The sequence below is a fragment of the Cyprinodon variegatus genome, unplaced genomic scaffold (assembly GCF_000732505.1).
Source record: "Cyprinodon variegatus isolate N-32 unplaced genomic scaffold, C_variegatus-1.0 Scaffold1207, whole genome shotgun sequence".
In the NCBI taxonomy this organism is placed as follows: Eukaryota; Metazoa; Chordata; class Actinopteri; order Cyprinodontiformes; family Cyprinodontidae; genus Cyprinodon; species Cyprinodon variegatus.
The window spans coordinates 4,244-23,646 of record NW_015151660.1 but is presented as its reverse complement, the minus strand read 5'-3'; the positions used below and the strand labels follow the sequence as shown (position 1 = coordinate 23,646).

The 19,403-nt window shown below is 39.5% G+C and overlaps 1 protein-coding gene across 1 annotated transcript in view; it reads left to right on the top strand.

Moving 5' to 3' along the window:
• The window catches only part of eif2ak3 (eukaryotic translation initiation factor 2 alpha kinase 3), a 46,189-nt gene extending 27,037 nt beyond the window's left edge, over positions 1-19,152 (top strand). Inside the window, exons 3-18 of the mRNA XM_015401304.1 lie at positions 2,229-2,423; positions 2,525-2,655; positions 3,416-3,683; positions 3,770-3,932; positions 4,011-4,136; positions 4,258-4,380; positions 4,866-5,095; positions 5,193-5,305; positions 7,200-7,322; positions 8,556-8,705; positions 8,787-9,336; positions 11,883-12,056; positions 12,141-12,314; positions 12,414-12,515; positions 14,978-15,040; positions 16,212-19,152. Coding sequence (XP_015256790.1) covers positions 2,229-2,423; positions 2,525-2,655; positions 3,416-3,683; positions 3,770-3,932; positions 4,011-4,136; positions 4,258-4,380; positions 4,866-5,095; positions 5,193-5,305; positions 7,200-7,322; positions 8,556-8,705; positions 8,787-9,336; positions 11,883-12,056; positions 12,141-12,314; positions 12,414-12,515; positions 14,978-15,040; positions 16,212-16,394 — 2,868 coding nt within the window. The 3' untranslated portion in view covers positions 16,395-19,152. The remainder of the gene's footprint in view (positions 1-2,228; positions 2,424-2,524; positions 2,656-3,415; positions 3,684-3,769; positions 3,933-4,010; positions 4,137-4,257; positions 4,381-4,865; positions 5,096-5,192; positions 5,306-7,199; positions 7,323-8,555; positions 8,706-8,786; positions 9,337-11,882; positions 12,057-12,140; positions 12,315-12,413; positions 12,516-14,977; positions 15,041-16,211) is intronic.
• Positions 19,153-19,403: the final 251 nt, after the last annotated feature.

Sequence of the window (19,403 nt, the reverse complement as noted above, 5' to 3'; positions counted from 1 at the left end):
ATGAGATTACATGGCTGAGAGAAGGCTAACTGGTGTCAGAAGACTGGGGCAGATCACAGGAATGGATTAGGGCATCAGAAGCGACATGACTCAGAGAGAGTTTCCCTCTCTCTGGTGAAACCTCTTTGCAGCCTGGCAGCCATACCAGCACTGAGGGATCTGTTTAGACTGTTAACCCTTCCTCCCTCTAAACCACCTACCATGTGCCAATGTTCTACTCTCTAATAAATACATCTATGTTTAAAGGATTAAAAATTTTGAAAAATTTCTGACCCTAGTAGATTATAAAAATCTGGGATAAGTTCAGACCCCAGAGAAAGTGATGTTACAGTTTTCACACTTTCCCTTCCTCCTGCTGAAATTGAGCTGAAGAGTTTAAATCAGGATTAGGGTCAAGTATTGCAATGATCTCATCCTCCCCAGCAAAACAATGATCCCATCACACAGTCACACGGTTTGATCCAGATCTGAGGTAATTACCTAATCTCATAGTTGTGTAATGGTCCCAAGTCTGTGGATTGAGTCCAAGCGTGCTGGGGGCGGTGAGACGGCTGTGTGGGCGGATGTGTGCCGGATGGTGTCTGTTTGGACAAGTGTTTCAGTGTATGTGTGTACACATGCATTAAAAACAAGTGAAACTTGTTGGCAGATGATGTCACAGAATTTAAAGCTCTACAGTCTCATTATCAGAGCTTTTTTTGCATGGTGGATAAAAGTTTTTTTTTGATCATTTGTATTTGGTTTCAAAAAATGTTACAGTGTTGAAGACTCATATCAACTTGTACTTTTTAAAATGTGTGCTATAGTGCAGTGAAGTGGAAAATTCAGATTCACAGCACATACATAATGTTCTAAAGGATCAGAAGTTCTGCTTCGCAGTACCATTTGTAGGTTATACAGGAAGGAAAGGTTTGCATCCCTAAAAAAGAACCAATGACCTAAAACAAGATGGCTGCAAGCTTAATTCCTCCCGTTCAGTAGGTGGTACACTACCTGCTCTTGTTCCAACCAGTTTACCACCTGGTTGCCAAGTCAGCCAGTGTTAGCTTTAGCAAACATTGAACTTACTTCTGAGCCCCTTTGCCAAGTCGATAACAACTCTTTAAAACTTGACCGATGTTAACCCTGATTTAACTTTTTTTGTTTGTTCGTTTTCTTTGCCTTAATTGGAAGACACAAAAGAGAAACGTAGCCATTTCTGAGTTCCATCACTAAGCTGCTAGGATCTGGCACTTCCTGAGCTTCTCTAATGAGCTTCATTAGACTTCCTCTGAGATGCATCCTAACGACCGATTTGTTCTGTAGGTAGTTAAGGAATAGTTAAGGCGCTTTCTTTTATCTTGAAACTGGGCAGTATGCAGCAACAGGTTGGGGAGGGGCTCTGCTATGGTTCTATGCTTCAGACAAGAACAACCAAACTGATCGTGCTCATCTGACACTAAACTCTAACATTTATTTAAACGTCAAAGAAAAACCAGCCTATTACCAAAACTTTGATTTAGTGATGACCTGGAAGAGGAATGCAAAGAGAATAAGACTAAGGCTGTGTCCGAACGTCCGCCCCAACCCCTACAGTAAATCCCTCAATCACTTTATAGAGCAGGGACTATATAGTGGACTTTATAGTGAACTCAGTTAACTGACCATTTGGACAGATGATCACTACTTTTCGCTCCCCACTGGTCCCGTAGCTCCACCTGTGCCATCTTTAATAGTCGCCACTGTCAGGTAACAACAGGCTGTGGCGACATTGGGCCTCTGTGATAGCAAATCCCATAATGCTTTGCAAGGAGAGCTCCCTGCACAAAGCATTCAGGGATATGATGAGGTGCATTGTGGGAAATTTCGATTCCACTACTTTTTCATCCACTTTCATTCAGACACAGGCTTAGTCTGTCTTTACTACAAACATTTATTTCTAAGTAAAATGTAAATACTGACATAGCTGTTCAGACGATATTTATGAAGTAATAGATAAACTTACAGACTACTAGCATTTAGGCTCAACGGTTTTGGGATTTTATCTTTTTAGTTTGGATTCAATTGATCAATAGTAAAGAAATGTAGGAAATACTTTATTATAACATTGTTTTAAGTCATAGTATTTTCTCGTAAAAAAATCATCATAATTTTTATGGCTTATCAGCTTGGCAGTAAATGAGTAGAAAACAATATGAAGACACAGCTCTGTTTCAGAATTGTTGAATGATTTCATTTGTGGTCCATAGGTATTTGGCAATAAGATGGTTATACCTTCACTGGACGGTGCCTTGTTCCAGTGGAACCCGAACAGAGAGAGTATGGAGGCCGTGCCTTTCAGTGTTGATTCACTGCTGGAGTCGTCCTACCGCATCGGAGACGACACTGTCCTGGTCGGGGGCAAGTCCATCACTACCTATGGTCTGGGGGCCTACAGCGGAAAGGTGGTTATATCATGATGGTAGTTTGAAAGATTTAACCCCTGGTTCCCTTTACTGTTCACTTGGAGACTTTAACCCCAGCTTGGTTTTCATCTCTGCTTCAGATTCGGTACATTTGCTCTGCGGGGGGCTGCAGTCATTGGGGGGACGAGGAGACTGAGGCAGAGGACGTCCTCCTACTGCAGAGGACTCAGAAAACCGTACGAGCCATCAGGCCTCGATCAGGAATGGAGAAGTAAGTTATTATTGTCAGGTGCAGGACACACTAACCAGGGTTCCTACACAGGGTGGAAAAGTCTGACCCTGAACAAGTTTGAACCTCAATCAAACATGCCAGCTCAACTTTAAGATTTCGACTTAAATCACATTAGTTGCAAAAATAACAATTCAGACTGGACTAAGACTTGCGGCCTAAATACTTGATATTTAACTTGGACTCTCAATGTAAGGCTACAGTCACGCTGCATGCTAATGGAAATCTTTTTATTGTTCATAAACTTCTCAGACCATATTATTCCATGGCTTTGAGACCAACCCATTTCTGATCTTTTCAACTTCAGAAAGATCCTATTTGTTCCACTTCCATATAAATTCTAAATCTTATACATATCCCTTTTTTTCTTTTTCTTAATGTCTGAAATCTAAAGGAACTTTTTTAGATCAATTTATTTGGTAGGAAAAGCTACAATAAGCATAGATCATTAGAAAATAATCTGACAACTGTATTGTATTTCCTATAACTATAGTTAATTCACAACACATGTCCCCTGAATGCCATTTTACTGTTAAAATGAATAAAAAAACAAACAAAAAAAGGTCCAGTAATAACAAGCCAGAACCAGTTAGTGCTAATAAAATCACTAAAATAAAATAAAAAAAAAATAAGAGCAGTTCCTGTTTTGTGTTCAACTGGCTCAGGTTTGTTATAAATCCTTTAATTATGAATAATTTATTACTTATTTAGAACTGAGAAGTTGTTGTTGTCGTGACTTCAGGTGGAACTTCAGTGTTGGCAGCTTTGAGCTGAAGCTGGTCCCTGAGAAGCAGTCTGGAATGAACTTCCTTGAAGGAGACGTGGCCAACGAGGACACCTGGAATGAAAGCCAGAGAGTCATCATCGATGAACCAAAGGAGAGGGAGCAAATGGACAACAAGCAGAACCAAAACCAACATTTGGACCTCGTCATCAAAGTGTCTGTTCCTGATTGGAAGGTCATGGCCTTCAGCACCGAGCCAAATGGACAGCTGGTCTGGGAGCATCAGGTGAGATTTTCAGGCCAACATCAATTTGTCATAGAGATGAGTGTTTTCTGTACTGCAGCTCATTCTGTTTCACTGTGTCCACGCAGTTCTGCACACCTATCGCCTCCGCCTGGCTGGTGGGGGGGGGTAAAGTCACACCGATCAGCCTATTTGATGACACGGCCTACAGCAGCCAATCAGAGTCTGAAGACGATCTAGAGGAGGATCCTGATTTGGACCGGAGTGCTGCTGAGTCCAGTGTCTACCTCGGTAAGTTCCTCTATTCATCCTTTTTTTGTTAATCTTTAAGGGGAAAACAATTAATTTTGTTCATGAATGTGTTTCCAGGGATGTTCCAGGGGCAGTTTTACCTCCAGTCATCAGTAAGGATCTCTGAAAAGTTCCCGACTAAAGCTATCGGATCAGAGAAAGATGTAATTTCAGTCCCCACTGTTAAATGGAAGCCTCTTATACGTAAGTGTTCTTGTTCTTACAGATAGAAATAAACTCCAGGGACACTGGGTTTGATGACAATAAGGAGACTGACCAAAGAGATGCCACTTTTCAAAGAAGTTCCTTTTTCTTGTCCTTGCAGAGTCCCCATCCAGAACTCCAGCTCTGGTCGGCTCTGATGAATTTGACAAATGTCTGAGTAATGACAAGTATTCCCACGATGAATACAGCAATGGAGCCTTGTCCATTCTGCAGTATCCATACGGTAAACACCTCATGGTTTCCTGACAATCACACAATCATGCAGTGCTTTACATGCCCCCTTTACTTACCACCACAATCCTCCAATTTCAGATGAGACACCAACACAAAGTAGTTCATATTATAAAGTTGGTAGAGGCTTCCCAAAAAGATTGTAATCTGTAACTGCAGCATAAATGGTTCAAAAAATATAAACTATTTATAAAGAAACCAATGGAGGGAAATCTGTCATGATCTCCTAATGTGCTCAACTGCCTGATGAAATTGTCTCTTTGTTAAATTGTCCCTGTAAAGTGCCCTGAGATGGCATGTGTTGTGAATTGGTCATATATAAATGATCTGAATTGGATTTAACTGTAAAATCAAATAAAGCACAAACGTTTTCGGTGGAAATTTGATCAAACGAGAGGCAATTTTTATGGCTTCACCAAGCAGAACCTAAATGAATTAATACAGCTCTGACTGCCGTCTCCCATCTTCTCGTCACAGACAACGGTTACTACTTCCCCTACAGCAAGAATTACCGGGAGAAACGAGAAAGTGCCATTAGTCTGATAAAGGGAAACGAGGCGGGATCGGACAACAGGAGGAGGAAGGACCCAGTGCTGCTGCTGCCCTGGTGGAAGGAAATCCTTGGCACCATTGTTTTCTGCATCGCTGCCACCACCTACGTGGTCCGCAGGTTCTTCCACCCTCCTGCCCCCGTGGCCTATGTGAGGGTAAGAGTTCTCAGCCCCACTGGGCCACACCCTGGAATACGGCTGATGCTGGGTCTAACTAATGCGTTTTTTCCTGTCCTTGGTGTTTCTACCAAAGCAACGGAAAGAGTCCGAGACACAGTGCCAGACTGACAGCAAGTTTGACCTTGAAGTTGTTGAATCCAGAGAGGCGGTTGCCATGGAGAACCGCTTCAGTGAATACGTGTCCAGGTACTCCACTAACTAACCACGGGGCAGCGTGTCCCCGCTTGTCATCTCTCTTTCAGCCCCTGCTGCTGCTCCAGAAGTTATTACCCTGGTATTAGAAAGCCCCACATGTTTAGGTGTAGCTACAGATTGAGCCTTGTTACCATGGTGACCACTGGTCTTCCAGCCTGCCTTGAATAGGACAAGGCAGAGATAGGAGTCGTAGTAATGTGCAATTGGGTAACTCAGCTGTTTGCCATCAAATCAGGACGACCTTGGTCCAGCGGCGCCCTGCCCTGCTCCATCTGCCGCCAGGGTCACGTCGCATCATGCCAGGTCGCGTCGCATCATGCCAGGGCGCTTTTGGACGTTTTTAACTTCTTCGTTGGGACATCCAGAATATAAACGGCAGCCATCATTCGTAGGCTGTCAGTCTCGTCCCTTTAAACATTCTTGAATGTTTTTCATAACCCACACCAACACAATTCGAACTCCATTGCTTTCTTTCATTCCAAGCTGAGGATCACAGATTAGTTTGGCTTTCCCAAAATAAAAAGCAGCAACTGTTGGAGCAGCTGAAATAAAAACAAGTCCAGATAGTCAGGGGGAAGGAGATCAGGACCAATTCACACATGCTTTCTGGTGTAGAGAGGGAGGAAGGCGTTCAAGGTAAATCTAAAAGATGCAAGCAGTCAAAATTTCATTCTGTCCTGCCTTAAATGTTAGTTTGTATGGAGTGAAATTTGTTCCATTATTGTTGCAAGCAAAGAACATGTTTTGTAAATGGAAAATTGAAAAAGATGCAATACAGAAATTAAACTTTAAAAAAATGTTTTTTTCGAAAAATATTTTGAGAGTAATCCTTTTTTTCAAGCTTCTATTGCAGTTTTTACAGATTTCAAAATTAGATTTTTTTTTTATCAAATTCCCTTTTTTCAGGTTTAGTTTTACAAATTGCTTTCTTTTCAATTGCTCTTTCCCTTCACTACTGGGGGAAGGATGAAGACTAATCTAATTCTATTGGTCTGCATGAACCTTAGTAACAACAAAGAGTGCCTTACGAAGTGAAGAGAATTTGATCTGTGAAATGCAATTTGAAATGACTCACTCTAAAAAAAAGTGAAAAAAAGTAAAAATTTTAAATGTCAAAAAAAAGCAAAATGTGGAAATATATAATCCCACTTAGGAAAAAGTAAATGTAACACCTAACTTATTAAGAAAAAACAAAATCTAAGAAAGCAGCAAACTCTCAAAACCTTTTTTTTTTATTAAGAATTTAATTTTCTTTTCTTGATTGCATTTTTGAAAATTTTCATTTACAAAACCTGTTGTTTTGCCTGCAAAAAATAATGGAACACAATTGACTCCGTAATTTGAATTGCTGAAAAAGGTTTTAAAAATTTGAGAAATCAATATCTTTCTTTGAACTTTAGATGACAGCTTTATAAAAAAGAGAAATGAAAAACTTAAACTACTTATTTAGCTTGAAGCTAACACTTAAGCATAGCGGGATACTATTCTGTCTCTTCCTAAAAGTCCTCAGATAAATGTGAGAGCCAGCTGTCCAGCATCATTTTGTGCTCATTTATTGATTCACATTGATACATAAAGAGTCTGGTCATTCTATTTTCGTTTGACAGTCTTTTCTCCTAAAATACAGATTTTTATTAACTAGGTTTTCTATGTTTATTTTCTTTGCCTAGAATTTTAAAGTGTTATAAATGAAACTTATTTGGATTATTTTCCTATATTATTTTGAGTACTGGCTACTTTTTAACCTTAAGGATAATCTAACAATCTGCCATCTAAACAAAAGTCCTTTCCCAGCTTGAATTTTTTTGTGGAATTACCTGTTAACTGGACACTTTTAGCCTCCACTCTTCTTTTCAGTAATAACCAACGTTTATTCCCCCCTCAGGTACCTGACAGACTTCGAGCCCGTGCAGTGCCTTGGCAGAGGGGGCTTCGGTGTTGTCTTTGAAGCCCGTAATAAAGTGGATGACTGCAACTACGCCATCAAAAGAATCCGCCTGCCCAACAGGTAGCGGCTCTTGCTGGCTGGAGCAAACTTCCTTGCTGGAGGCAGTTAGCGCTCCCTTTAGCTCTGTTCTCCTTTAAAGCTGCTGAAGCTAGTTATGTAAGCGGTGGCCTACTTGTTAAACACAGAAAAACACACCGGCTGGACTGGCTGTTTGAAACCAATATTAACACTGCATTTATTATTCAACCAGACAAGCGTGGATATTTACCTTTGAGCCGAGGTACGGAGTGATTTTTATTCCATTATTGTTGCAAACAATAAACACGTTTTGAAAATGAGAAAAAAAAAAAAGATTTTGAGAGTTACTTTGCTGTTTTCTCAGAATGTATATATTTTTTACATTTTTAATCATATTTTATGACATTTTATTTTTTCAAATCTCAAGAAATTACCATTTTATATTTTAGAATTGCATGTATTTAAATTTCTTCAAAAATGTGTGGATTCTTCACCCCTCCCTCCAGAGGAAAGGTCACCACCAGAAGTAAATGAATGCAATTTGAAATAATGCATGTCATCAAACTCGATTTGAAAAGTAGACATTTGAAAAAACAGAATACCAAAAGAAAATACGAAAAATATTAGAAAATAGAAAAGTTACTCTCGAAACCTTTTTTTTTATTATTGTAATTTTTTTCAGTTTCATGTCTCGATAAATTATTTTTTTTAATCTCCATTTACAAATCACATTTTTGCAACAATAATGGAATGAAATTCACTCCATACCCTTGGAGCTTTGCTTGCCTTTGTATTTTAAATCTAGTGACTTTTTTAATTCTAATTGTAAGAGTCTTGCAGCTGTAATTTATTTTAATGCTTCACAATTTTAAAATGAGAATGTGAGACGAGTAAAAACAGTTTGTTGTTGCCCTGGTTGGTCCTGTTACCATGATAGTTTTACCCAAAATAGAGCTGAATGCCTTTATGCAGTTGGGTTTTTGGGTAATCAGACTGTATTTATGGTTAAAGCTGTAACCAACAACAAAACCAGACGGCATGTTTGAGGGAAAAACTGACTGTAGCAAATGTAAAGAAGGGAGAAGATGGAAAATCTGAGGCTGAAACGACGCAGAAACTCATAGGAAGAAAGGTCCCTAGTTTTTTTTTTTTTTTTTTTTTTTTAGTCCAACCATTAACCAGAGGGATCAGATACAAAGCTGCAGAAATAATGGAGGTGTTTCAGCCATATGTGAGGAAAGAGTTAAGCCTCATGTTTAGTTTTCTGTCATTCAGGGAGCTGGCCCGGGAGAAGGTGATGCGAGAGGTGAAGGCCTTGGCCAAGCTGGAGCACCCTGGGATCATCCGGTACTTCAACGCCTGGCAGGAGAGCCCACCTGAGGGCTGGCAGGAAGAAATGGACCAGAGGTGGCATAAGGATGTCAGGTTAGATGGGTGTTTTGTTTGTATTTCAGCTTAAATTCTCTGCATATTCACTTTGAATGTAACTTCTTATTTCGTTTTCAGTACCACTGACTGGCCAATGAGCATCCTGGACCCCATGGAGGTGCTGTCATTCAAAGTACCGGTGTCCAGCTCTCTGTCCCCCACCTCTGTTCCGGGGGGAGACACTCTGGAGGGGTCCGTTGACGCTCAGGTTCTCTCCAACAGCACAGTGGGCTTTGAGGCAGAGGACACCAACCTTTCCTTCCAGCCGCTTCTCGGCCACGACAGCCTGATGTCTGAGAGGGACAGCCAGGCAGACCCCGACGCCTCAGACACCCCCGACTCATTCGAGCTCTGTCCTCCCCGTGGGCCTAGCGACTGCACCTCCTCATCCTTTGACATCGTGTTCGAGGACTCTGGCTGCGACCGAGATGCAGAGGCTGACACAGACTCAGGGCCGAACACAGCCAGTCCCAAAACACTGACGGAGAAGAAAACTTCTTCTTCTTCTTCACTCAGCAGACAGCAGGAGGTTGTTTCACCTTCCACCTCCAGTCCTCCTCGCCCAACCACGCTCACGTTGGCTCTTCCTGCTAATTCGGCCCCACAGCGCTTCCAGCCTTCCCCAAAGGTTATTAACACAACTCTATCTATTTTATTTGACATGTAGCTCACTTAGTTTTTAATTTCTAAAACTGGGTGATATTTATACCTTTCAAATGGAGGTAAACATTCGACACCATATGAGGAATCAGTGTTATAGATCAGGGGTTACCTACTTTTTTAAGGCTTAGAGCTACTTCATGGGTATTGAGTCATAGGTGGCGGCTTTCACCTAAACTTTATGCATATTTACCATATTTTAATTATTTCTTTTCATTTCTAATTTTCTGTTTGATTTTAGATTTTTTGAAATCTCTATAAATGCAAGTTTGATTAAAAAAGAGGAGCAACAGAACTAAACAGCCCACTGGTGAGTTGTTGTATTTTCAGAAGGGAGGGCCTGTTAGTGTTTGTGGGCACCGTGTTGGTGACCCCTGCTATAGATAAATGGTTTGACTATTAGAAAATAGTTGCGGTTGTGATTGACAGCGGCGCACTGGTAATTACAGCAACACAAACATGGCGTGCAGTCGTATGAGGGGAAGCAACTCCCTCCCATTTCTTCACCAGAGACAGAGCAGGTGGGGAGGGGGGAATCTGTGGAGGGGGCCGCAGCCTCTGCTCCCTCCTCTTCATCAGAATCTATCCAAACCAAACACTCTTCATTAGCAAAACGTAATAACTTTTATGTATTTTGATTGGACAGGTGTTTACTATTTGTTTTAACTTCTATTATTAGTAAGATAATAATTTACATAAATTTTACATTGTAAAAAAACTAGAGACTGACCAATACAGTTTTTTTAAACTGATACAGATTATTTTGACATCAGTCTAGCTGATCCCTGACGTGTGCTGCTGATTTCTCCGGGCTGATTTTTTATTTTATTTTTTTGGCATATATGCCAAATCTTTGCTTTATCTTCCACTATTTACATCAGCGCTACCAAAAGTAGGGAACAGGATGCCCCAGGTGGGCAGACACCAAGTGGGGGGGTCAGGAGATGGTTTTCACCAGAGCCATGGAGATAGGAAAGTTGCGCCACTGAAAGACCAATAAGTTAGGATGCCAGGGCATCCAGTTGTTCGGCTCATTTAAAAAACAAGCAGATCTGTGACAGATGGAGCGCCTTCTGTATTTATTTAAAAAAATAAACCACCACTATGAAAGCGCTTACTGATTGAGAGGTTATAGAGCTCTAGTGTTAGCCATGTGACATGTGAGCCTGTTTCACTCTTCTCTCATGTTGACTCATTTGTTTATAGATGTTGGCCTTCTGTTTACATGATCAAAGATGAGCAGAGCAACTTAAATATTATTTTATAATAGTTATTCTAAATAATTAATAATTTCAATTGAAATGCTAACGTGAGCGGCTAACTTCCCTCAAACTATCGAAGCTCTGTGTGTCACCGTCGCTCTCTGAAACGTTGCCTGTCAGAACTCTCGTATCTCTATGGTTCTGGTTTTCACAGCCTTGATGTGATCCCTGAGGTGTATGGAGGCCCAAAAATATATTAAGAAAATTATTATAATAATTGTGAATTTCCCATGAAATATAAATAAAGATTTGTTACATTTATATGTAAAACATGAATCAGATAAAATTATTTTTTAAATAATTACACTATTAAACTGGATATTGCACATTTAAAAAAACTAAAAAGGTCCTGTTAAATAATTATGAATACATTTAAAATTATGTATTAAATAATGAAATGTTTTAAAAATAAATTTGTTTAAACATAATAAAATTACTTAACTTAATATAAATCAGTATAAAGTATTTATAATGTAAAGTCTGTTGCATTGTTATTTTTGGGGTCACTAGTTAAAATGTTTGGGAGCCCCTGATTTTACATGATAAGAATCACTCAGTAATAACAGTTGTTACATAAGTTTCAGTTTAAACAAACAGAAACATTTATTAAGGAATAAAACAAAACAATAATGGATGACCAATAGAGGGAGAAGCAATACTTCCCACCATCTGGAGGCATGGATGCTGAATGCACTAATGAATCAGCTAACAAATGTGTTTATCGACCAATACAAGCAAAAAAAAATTACCCCCCAAAAAATTACCCAATAATATCTGCTGACCGATAATCTTTATAAGACACCAATATAATTCTCCCAGCGTAGACCTGCTTAAATCAGTTCTCCTACATCACGTCCCCAGCTAAGCCCATTGCAAAATCAGACACAGTAAGTATCCCGTTTCAACCCCAAATGTCCAGCAGCTGATTTAGGGATGAAAAGTTCTTTAAACTGTATTTAATGTTAATTAGCATGACTGACATTGTTAGCATTACCTCATCCATGTGTCTGCAGATTATAAATCCTTACCTCAACTCTGAGATTTCCAGAAGGCCTCCAACATTTCAAACTTTCAAACATTGAAATGTTCAAGAGATTAAACAAAGCAGGTTTGCTGTGACACATCCAGCCTTCCTGTTATCTCCATGAAGTCTTGCTCTCATTTGCTTTCTCACAGTATAACAGAATGGTAGCTATTTTTTTTTTGTTCTCTTGATTGGGCTGCAACTTAAATAAAACCCTCCTACCTGCAGGTGTACCTGTACATCCAGATGCAGCTCTGTCGGAAGGAGAACCTGAAGGACTGGATGGCTCAGCGCTGCTTGCCGGACCAGAGGGAGCTCAACCAATGTCTGGACATCTTCCTGCAGATCGCAGAGGCTGTCGACTTCCTGCACAGTAAGGGTCTCATGCACAGAGACCTTAAGGTAAACGGATACCTAATCTAAGCCAAGCCTCAGTTTATCCTCTAAAAAATGTGTTTTTAGAGCAAAGTTGTCTATTTTCTGCAGCCTTCCAACATCTTCTTCACCATGGATGATGTGGTGAAAGTGGGAGACTTTGGCCTGGTGACTGCTATGGACCAGGAGGATGATGAGGAGGAGCCGAGCGTCCTGACACCTGCCCCCCTCCTCACCCGGCACACAGGCCAGGTCGGCACCAAGCTCTACATGAGTCCAGAGCAGGTGAGGGAACGCTGTGTGGAATATTTGCTTTCACTGTGTTACAAACAGCGACAAAATAAACCTGCTGGTTTGGTTTGTTGTGTTTTCTTTTTCCTGCAGCTCTCTGGTAACTCGTACTCTCATAAAGTGGACATTTACTCGCTGGGTTTGATCCTGTTCGAGCTGCTGTATCCCTTCAGAACCCAGATGGAGAGAGTGAGGGTGAGTCAGCAAACACCCAGGCATCTAATTAGCTCATGGCTTTAAACCCATTAAACCTTTTCACCTTTTTTAATGATACAAAAACAAGTTTCAATGTATCCTGTTATTTTGTTGCCATTTATAAAGTAATACATTGTTGCAAAGTTGACAGAAAACAATTCATGGTTTTAAAATGTTAATGTTACTCTAATCTAGAGCAGCTGGTCCTAATTGAATAAATGAACTTTTTTTAAACAATGGAGAAACACAGCAGTTCTTAGTAGCTCAAAAAGTAGGTACAGAAGGTTGGGGGGGGGGACAATATGCAAAGAAAAAAAGAGTAGCATCAGTGAATGAAGAGCGAGGTGCGTGAGAACGCTGGGCACCTTTTTCCATTTGGATGAGGGCGAAAAAGAGCAGGGAACGCTCTTTATTGGGGGAATGATATGCAAAGAAAAAAAGAGTAGCATCAGTGAACGTGTTGTTACTTAAAATATAATATTCTTAAAATATATTAAACTGTTTTTCTGCTTTTTGTCTGTTATAATATTTATCAGAGAACAACAACATTTTGAAGAGCAGCGAACATATCAGACACATCAGTGATATAGAAGAAGTTTACAGCAGACTAAAGGGTTGGTTATACTCCCGCAGCAGTGTGTAGCAGTGAGGTTGTTGCAGATATTTTTGATTTATGCCCAATATTAAGCGTGTTCTGCGCTATGTTATTCCACGCCACAATACAAGAAGGACAATAAGGAATTAGCTGTGGGTCTAGATCTGGCCGAGGTGGTGAGGAAGTGGGGCAAGTTTGTGCAACAATGGAGGGACATGAGGATGAAAAAGAGCGGGGATCCTGGTGGGAAAAGGGTCCCAGCGTTCTCATGCACCTCGCTCTTCTAGCTGGTCCAACTTCACGAGTCGTTTTCCACAATGGAGGTCATACAAACAAAACAAGCCGGTAAGGTAACAAACAGGAAATACGCATAGTGTAGAGCGGATGTAGATTTGACCAATCAGAGGCCTCCTGTCTGCGATCACCTAAAATTTGGGAGAGGTGCAACAGAGTGTCTGCGGAAGGGGGGGGGCACATTTGCATTCACTGCGACACACACGCAGACGACCTGGTTTCTGTGTATAAATCAGCCTTTAGGATGTATTAGCTTTAGCACAAACTTTAAATATCTCAGAACAGCTCAGTCTTAAAGGGAAGAACTATGGTTATCCTGCTAACCTACCAGCAAGTTCCTCTCTGCCTGGAAAACATACATGTAAGAAACACCCAATGATCAGTGGGGTGTCTGTGGGAGCTGCATAGGTTCTCAACTCAGGTGGGAGAATCTAGAAAACAGGAAAATATTCCCCAGATCAGGAAATAAGTTACCATTGTCTGATCCTGAAGGTGAGCTGACTAGCGTGTTAAGCTGAAACCGTTTCATATATGCAGCTTGATAAAATTATTGCTGTTACAAATTTTTCAATCATGTAGCCAGTTGCTTTTATGTTCGTTTTTAGCTGATTTCTTTGCATAACTCCAAGAATGTGTCCTGGTGAATTATGACAAACAGGAAGCAGGCGCTGAAAAAGCCCTTTAACACCTTTAAAGTTTACCACAAACCATGTTGGAGACGTAGTAAATATTGTTGGAGTAGGTATCAGGTGGGATGAGACCAAAACGGTGGCAGAAAACAACCAATAGATATCAAACTGAAGACAGCAGTGACAGCAACAAGTTGTTGGCACCATCATCCTCTGGGAATCATTAGGAACAGGAAACCTGACCAATCAGACTAGGAGAAAATCTGTTTAATTCGCCACACATTGACCCCCCGGCAGAACAATGGTCATAAACTAACAGCTGATGGGTTTATATCAAAGCAAGAATGTCAATTTGAGAATCTGTGGCTTCAACATATGTAAACTAATGTTAACATTCAGCCTGACAGAGTGTCTGCTTTTATACATAGGAGAACAGGCAACGTTTCAGTCTCTAGATGATCAGACCTGGAGGGATATGGAGCTACAATTGTAACTGTACACCATGTAGAATATTTTAAAAAATTGATAATTTAACTTCAACAGCACAACCATGGGTACTTCTTTGTAGTCTGGAGTAAAGCTTTCCTTAAAGATTTATTAAAGTTTGAGGCTGAAACATAAAACAATAAAAGCGCCTTTAACTAAATGCAATAGTTCAACATGCAGAAGATTCTATGCTTCGAACTAGAAAAGGAAAAAAATGTTTAGGGTGTTAATTCATTAAGAAATGTATTCCCTAATATATTATTCTGTGTTTCGGATTAACATTAATAAGCTAACGTTGTGCTTTTGTTTAGAAATTCTCTGTCGGATCGTGCAGATCAGTTGCTTTGTCAGTTCCTGATGAAGTATAATAGAGATTTCTTACGTCTCTCTGTAACAAAGGCTTCATGATGAGCCATCAGGGCCGCTCCACTCACAGGTGTTTACCTTCTACCTTTCAGACGCTCACAGAGGTGAGAGATCTGCGCTTCCCAGAGGTTTTCTCCAAAAACAACGCTCAAGAGGTGAGTGGTCACCTGCTGCCACATAGTGGCTACAAATACAAATAACACCTCACTACCTATTACTACTGATACTGAGTAAACAGACAGAATAATGGAAGGTCACAGAGATTAAAGATTGGGTTTTCAGAAACATTTGGTTCCCTTTAACATTATAAGATATACTTATATTTATCTATAAGCAAACAATCTTCTTTTATAAAAAAAAAAAAAGAAAAATCCCTTTTTACAGCCGTATTATTGTCTTCACTCAGCCATATAATCAAAAGTAAAAGTTTTGATATCCCTTATGTATCTTCTCAATTTCTCACATTAGAATTTAAGATTCTAATGTATTAAAGCTGATGTAACATGTTTGAATTTTACATGTTGGCTCCATAAGCAGAGGTGCATAGTTTTTATACAAAGTTTTAAGACTCATTCTTTATTTTCTTTCCTTCCTGTTTTTAGCTCAAACTAGCTTCCCTTTCTCTTCCTGTGCAGTTATATGCAGTTATCTTTCTTAATCTTTAATAGAATGGCTTTAGGTTTGCCGTATGTTTTCCTGTTAACTCAAATCCCATTCTTTGTGGGTTAGATTAACAGAAGGGTTTAAGCTTGAATCATGGTCATATAGCTAACTCTGCACACATATGAAATGAATTTGCAACTTCTATTAACTATACAAATTTCTTGACAAATTCCAGGCTCAACATTTTTCAAATAAAAGCCCTTAATTAAGCTAGTTAAAATCAATAAATTAAATAGCTGTTACAAAAAAAATTAAATGGACAAATAAAAATGGTTGAGAACCGTTGAGAACCGTTCAATAATATAACTTTTCAGCATAGATTTTGTTTTTGTCCAAGTTTGTCTTGAAAAAATTGGATTAAGGTCAAATTAGCGGTGCACCGATTAACAATCTTTAAAAAGCCTGAAATGCCCATTCTGATCTTGACCAATATATATTGATTTTGTTTAATTAACAGTGTTAGTTGTGGTAAGATCACAGAAACCTTCAATATTTTGGCAATAAAAACTTCTAAAATAATTGCTCTTAAATATAAATCAAAGTTTATCGCCATCAGGTTTTTTAGTTTCAGCGCAACTTAATTAGAAATATAACAAGTGAAATTAGACCTATGAGCTTCTTGAACTGTTTGGATGACGGATATCTCTGGTTCTGTGTTAACAGCTGAGTATGGTCCGCAGCATGCTGTCTCTGAGTCCTAGTGAGCGTCCGGAGGCAGCTGACATCACTGCCATGTCCCTCTTCCAGGAGCTGGAGCTGCCCTGCCGGCTCGCCGTCAGGCAGCGCTCCCGCAGCTACAGCTCCTCTTCAATGGGTCGTCCCTCACGTCAGACATCATCCAGCTGAAAATCCGTCCCCTCCAATCTGCCCTCCCTAGCTCCCAATCCGCTGATATTCTACCCAAGCCCCTCCTGGTCATCATCATCTCATCAACCAAGAAAACTTACACAAACTTTTAAAAACAGACAATATCCTGCACCGTTAATTTAGCAAACTTGTGTCATTTATTGTTAATGCAGCATTATAAGATCCTGCTTTCACCCTTAAACAGGAAAGGTTACTTCCAAAGGGGATGGACTTTGCTTAAGGTGGACTTGCAGAAATGTCTTTGTGGGTATTTAAACAAAATCTGAATAACAGATGTGGAAACTCTATGGCTTCCAGTCAGCTCTATGTAAAACTGCCCAGTCATTTATCTGCAGCATCTACCTGAGATTCTTCTGTGAGAAAAACTGCTGCTTTCTGTTCTCCAGCATGGCAGATGTAATCATTCTTAACTCTTAAGTCAGTGACAGCGATGCTTAAAGAAAAAGATCTGGTCTAAACATGCTGCCCGCTCCCACACTGAACCAGTGTTCACTTCAAACAAACATGCTACACCTCAGGTATCCAAACCAAGGGGACACTCCAAAGGGGCCTTTGATGCTTGTCTTCTGACACAATCTGCCTGATTTGGGAGACCAAAAAAAAAAAAAGGAATCGTTTTCATAATCGTTTTTAAATAAGAGAAGATCTTGTATTGCATAGAAAGGAGATTAAATCCTGTCCATCAGATGTGACTTGCCTTTAGAAAGGGGCGGTTTGCCCTCTCAGAGTGAATGCTGAGCTTATGTCTTTTTGCATGGATCAGACCGGAAATGAAGGAATGAATGGGAGTTTTTTTTTTTTTTTTTTCTTTGAGTAAATTTTCCAGATCGATTTTCCGAGGTGCTTCAACCTTTTCTAACACCTCTTCTTTACTATCTGTACATAGCTGAAGTCAAACCTTGTGTATATCTTTTCCTTTTCTTAAGATAACTTTGTGCGATGTTGTACATATCTAAGGCGCCATTGCTTGTAAAAGGCTTTTTTTTTTCATATTGAACTGTAAGATAGTGTGATATACTGTGAGAGATGAAACAAAGAGGAGGTTCGCTCTTTGCCATTAATGGATAGCTGAATGTTACAGTGTGACCCCACACACACAGACAGATGACAGCGGTCACATCCTGGAAACTTCTCAGTGTTTGTTTTCATTCATTTGGGCAACAAAATGGAGAGCTTTGCCTTGCTTTGAAAGAAGGGAGGGGAGCTTGCAGGAGCCAGATTGCCATTTGAAGGACAGCTAAGTGTACTTTTCTGTAACCGATAACTCGCCTCATATTATGGATTATCTTGACCGTTGTGATTTAACACTTTCCTGCTCACTCACAAAAACCCTACAGATCCACTGATCACCTTTTCCAGGCCGATGGAAAGACTGGATGGCTGCTGGTTATGATAAAATAACCAAATCCCTATTTGTAGAGATGCATTGAATAATCGGGAGGAGACTTTAATCTCTGAACAAACCGTAGCAAAGCATTAGGAGTTTGTGATAACCACAACTCAGTTTGGATGATGGTAAATTCTATCCAAGTCCAAAAAGGTGCATAAAAGTTAGCTGATGTGTTTACAGACCCAAAATTGTAGGTATTTTCAGTTTTGAGAAGTTAAAACATGTCTGATCTATTGTAGCTTAAACGGTGCATCTCTACAGAAATGAACACATCCTGAGTTCTTCAGCTCTCATGTGTTGCAGGAAAGCAGCATTTGCTTGAAGTCATCACTGTTTAATCCCCTCTGCTCAGCCTGTGGGGAACCTGGACCTGCTGACGGTTGTCTAATCCTCATGGCCTTTGTTTTATGTGCTGGAAGAGTCACATGACCTGTTTGGAACTACACACAAACTGTTAATTGTAGTTGTGCTTTCTATGATTGTACTTTTCTAAAGATTTTCTTTTTCACGAGTGCAGTTTTTTTCATTCCTCTGCAGGTTTTTATATAATTTAAGTCGGACACAGGAAATCAAGCAGATTTTTCGTTCTTTGACCTGATCAGCATATAGAGAATAGTACATGGTAAACAAAAAAAAAAAAAAATAAAGTTCTACTCTTTTCTATTTCTAAACAAAACATCCTCACAGTCTGTTTGTTAAGAGCTTTTTATATGATTGAGCCACATCTAACCAAACCCTTTACATTTACATTTTTGTAAGTTAGTTCAATCCTTTTATGAGAGGATGTTTTTGTAAAATTAATATGTAATTCTTCTCTTTAATTATTGGGGGTTTTCCTAGAGAAATTGTTCTGGAGGTTCTGGAAATATGTTTACTCCAAAGAGCTGTTGCATAAAGAAAAAAAAATCCTGTACTTTATTCACCTACCTATACCGTATCATCTTTGTGTACTGACTCCAGCATTACTGATTAGTGTATTATCAGAAGGTTAACACGTTTTTGAGACAATAGAAAATGTGATTCCATTAATTTTTTCATCCTTTTGTTTTTTGTTTTTTTTTAAACCTGAGCAGTTTTCTCAGATAATTGTTCAAATAAAAATGAAGTTCTTTGTGTGTCTCAGGCCTCTGGCTGGACAGGCAGTTGCTTGATCCTGCACACCCATCCTGTTTCTCTCCCCCTTTGTTGAACTGTAAATATGTCAATTTGGTTTATTTATGTTTTGTTGGCGTGATCAATCCTTTGGGGGTTGGTGTAATACTGAGCGCTTCATGCCATGGAGCGCATTGAAATACGACTTCTTATAAGTCTGAACTTAATAAACTGTTCTCTACAATTTTCACAGTTGTCTCATCGGTCATTGTGTCAATACATTTTTTGCATTTTGATAACCAAAATGTTTGTATATTGTATATAATTTGTATATTTTATTCGAAATAAGAATTAATGTTTGAGAATAGAAACTTCTTTGTTTCCAAAGCATAATTATATGAATTAATTCCACAAATACATTTTTTTTTTGTCATTGTTTTTTGACATAAACCAAAAATCTACCTGTTGAAACTCTGTGCTCAAACTCTCTTATGGGTGAATTTCAA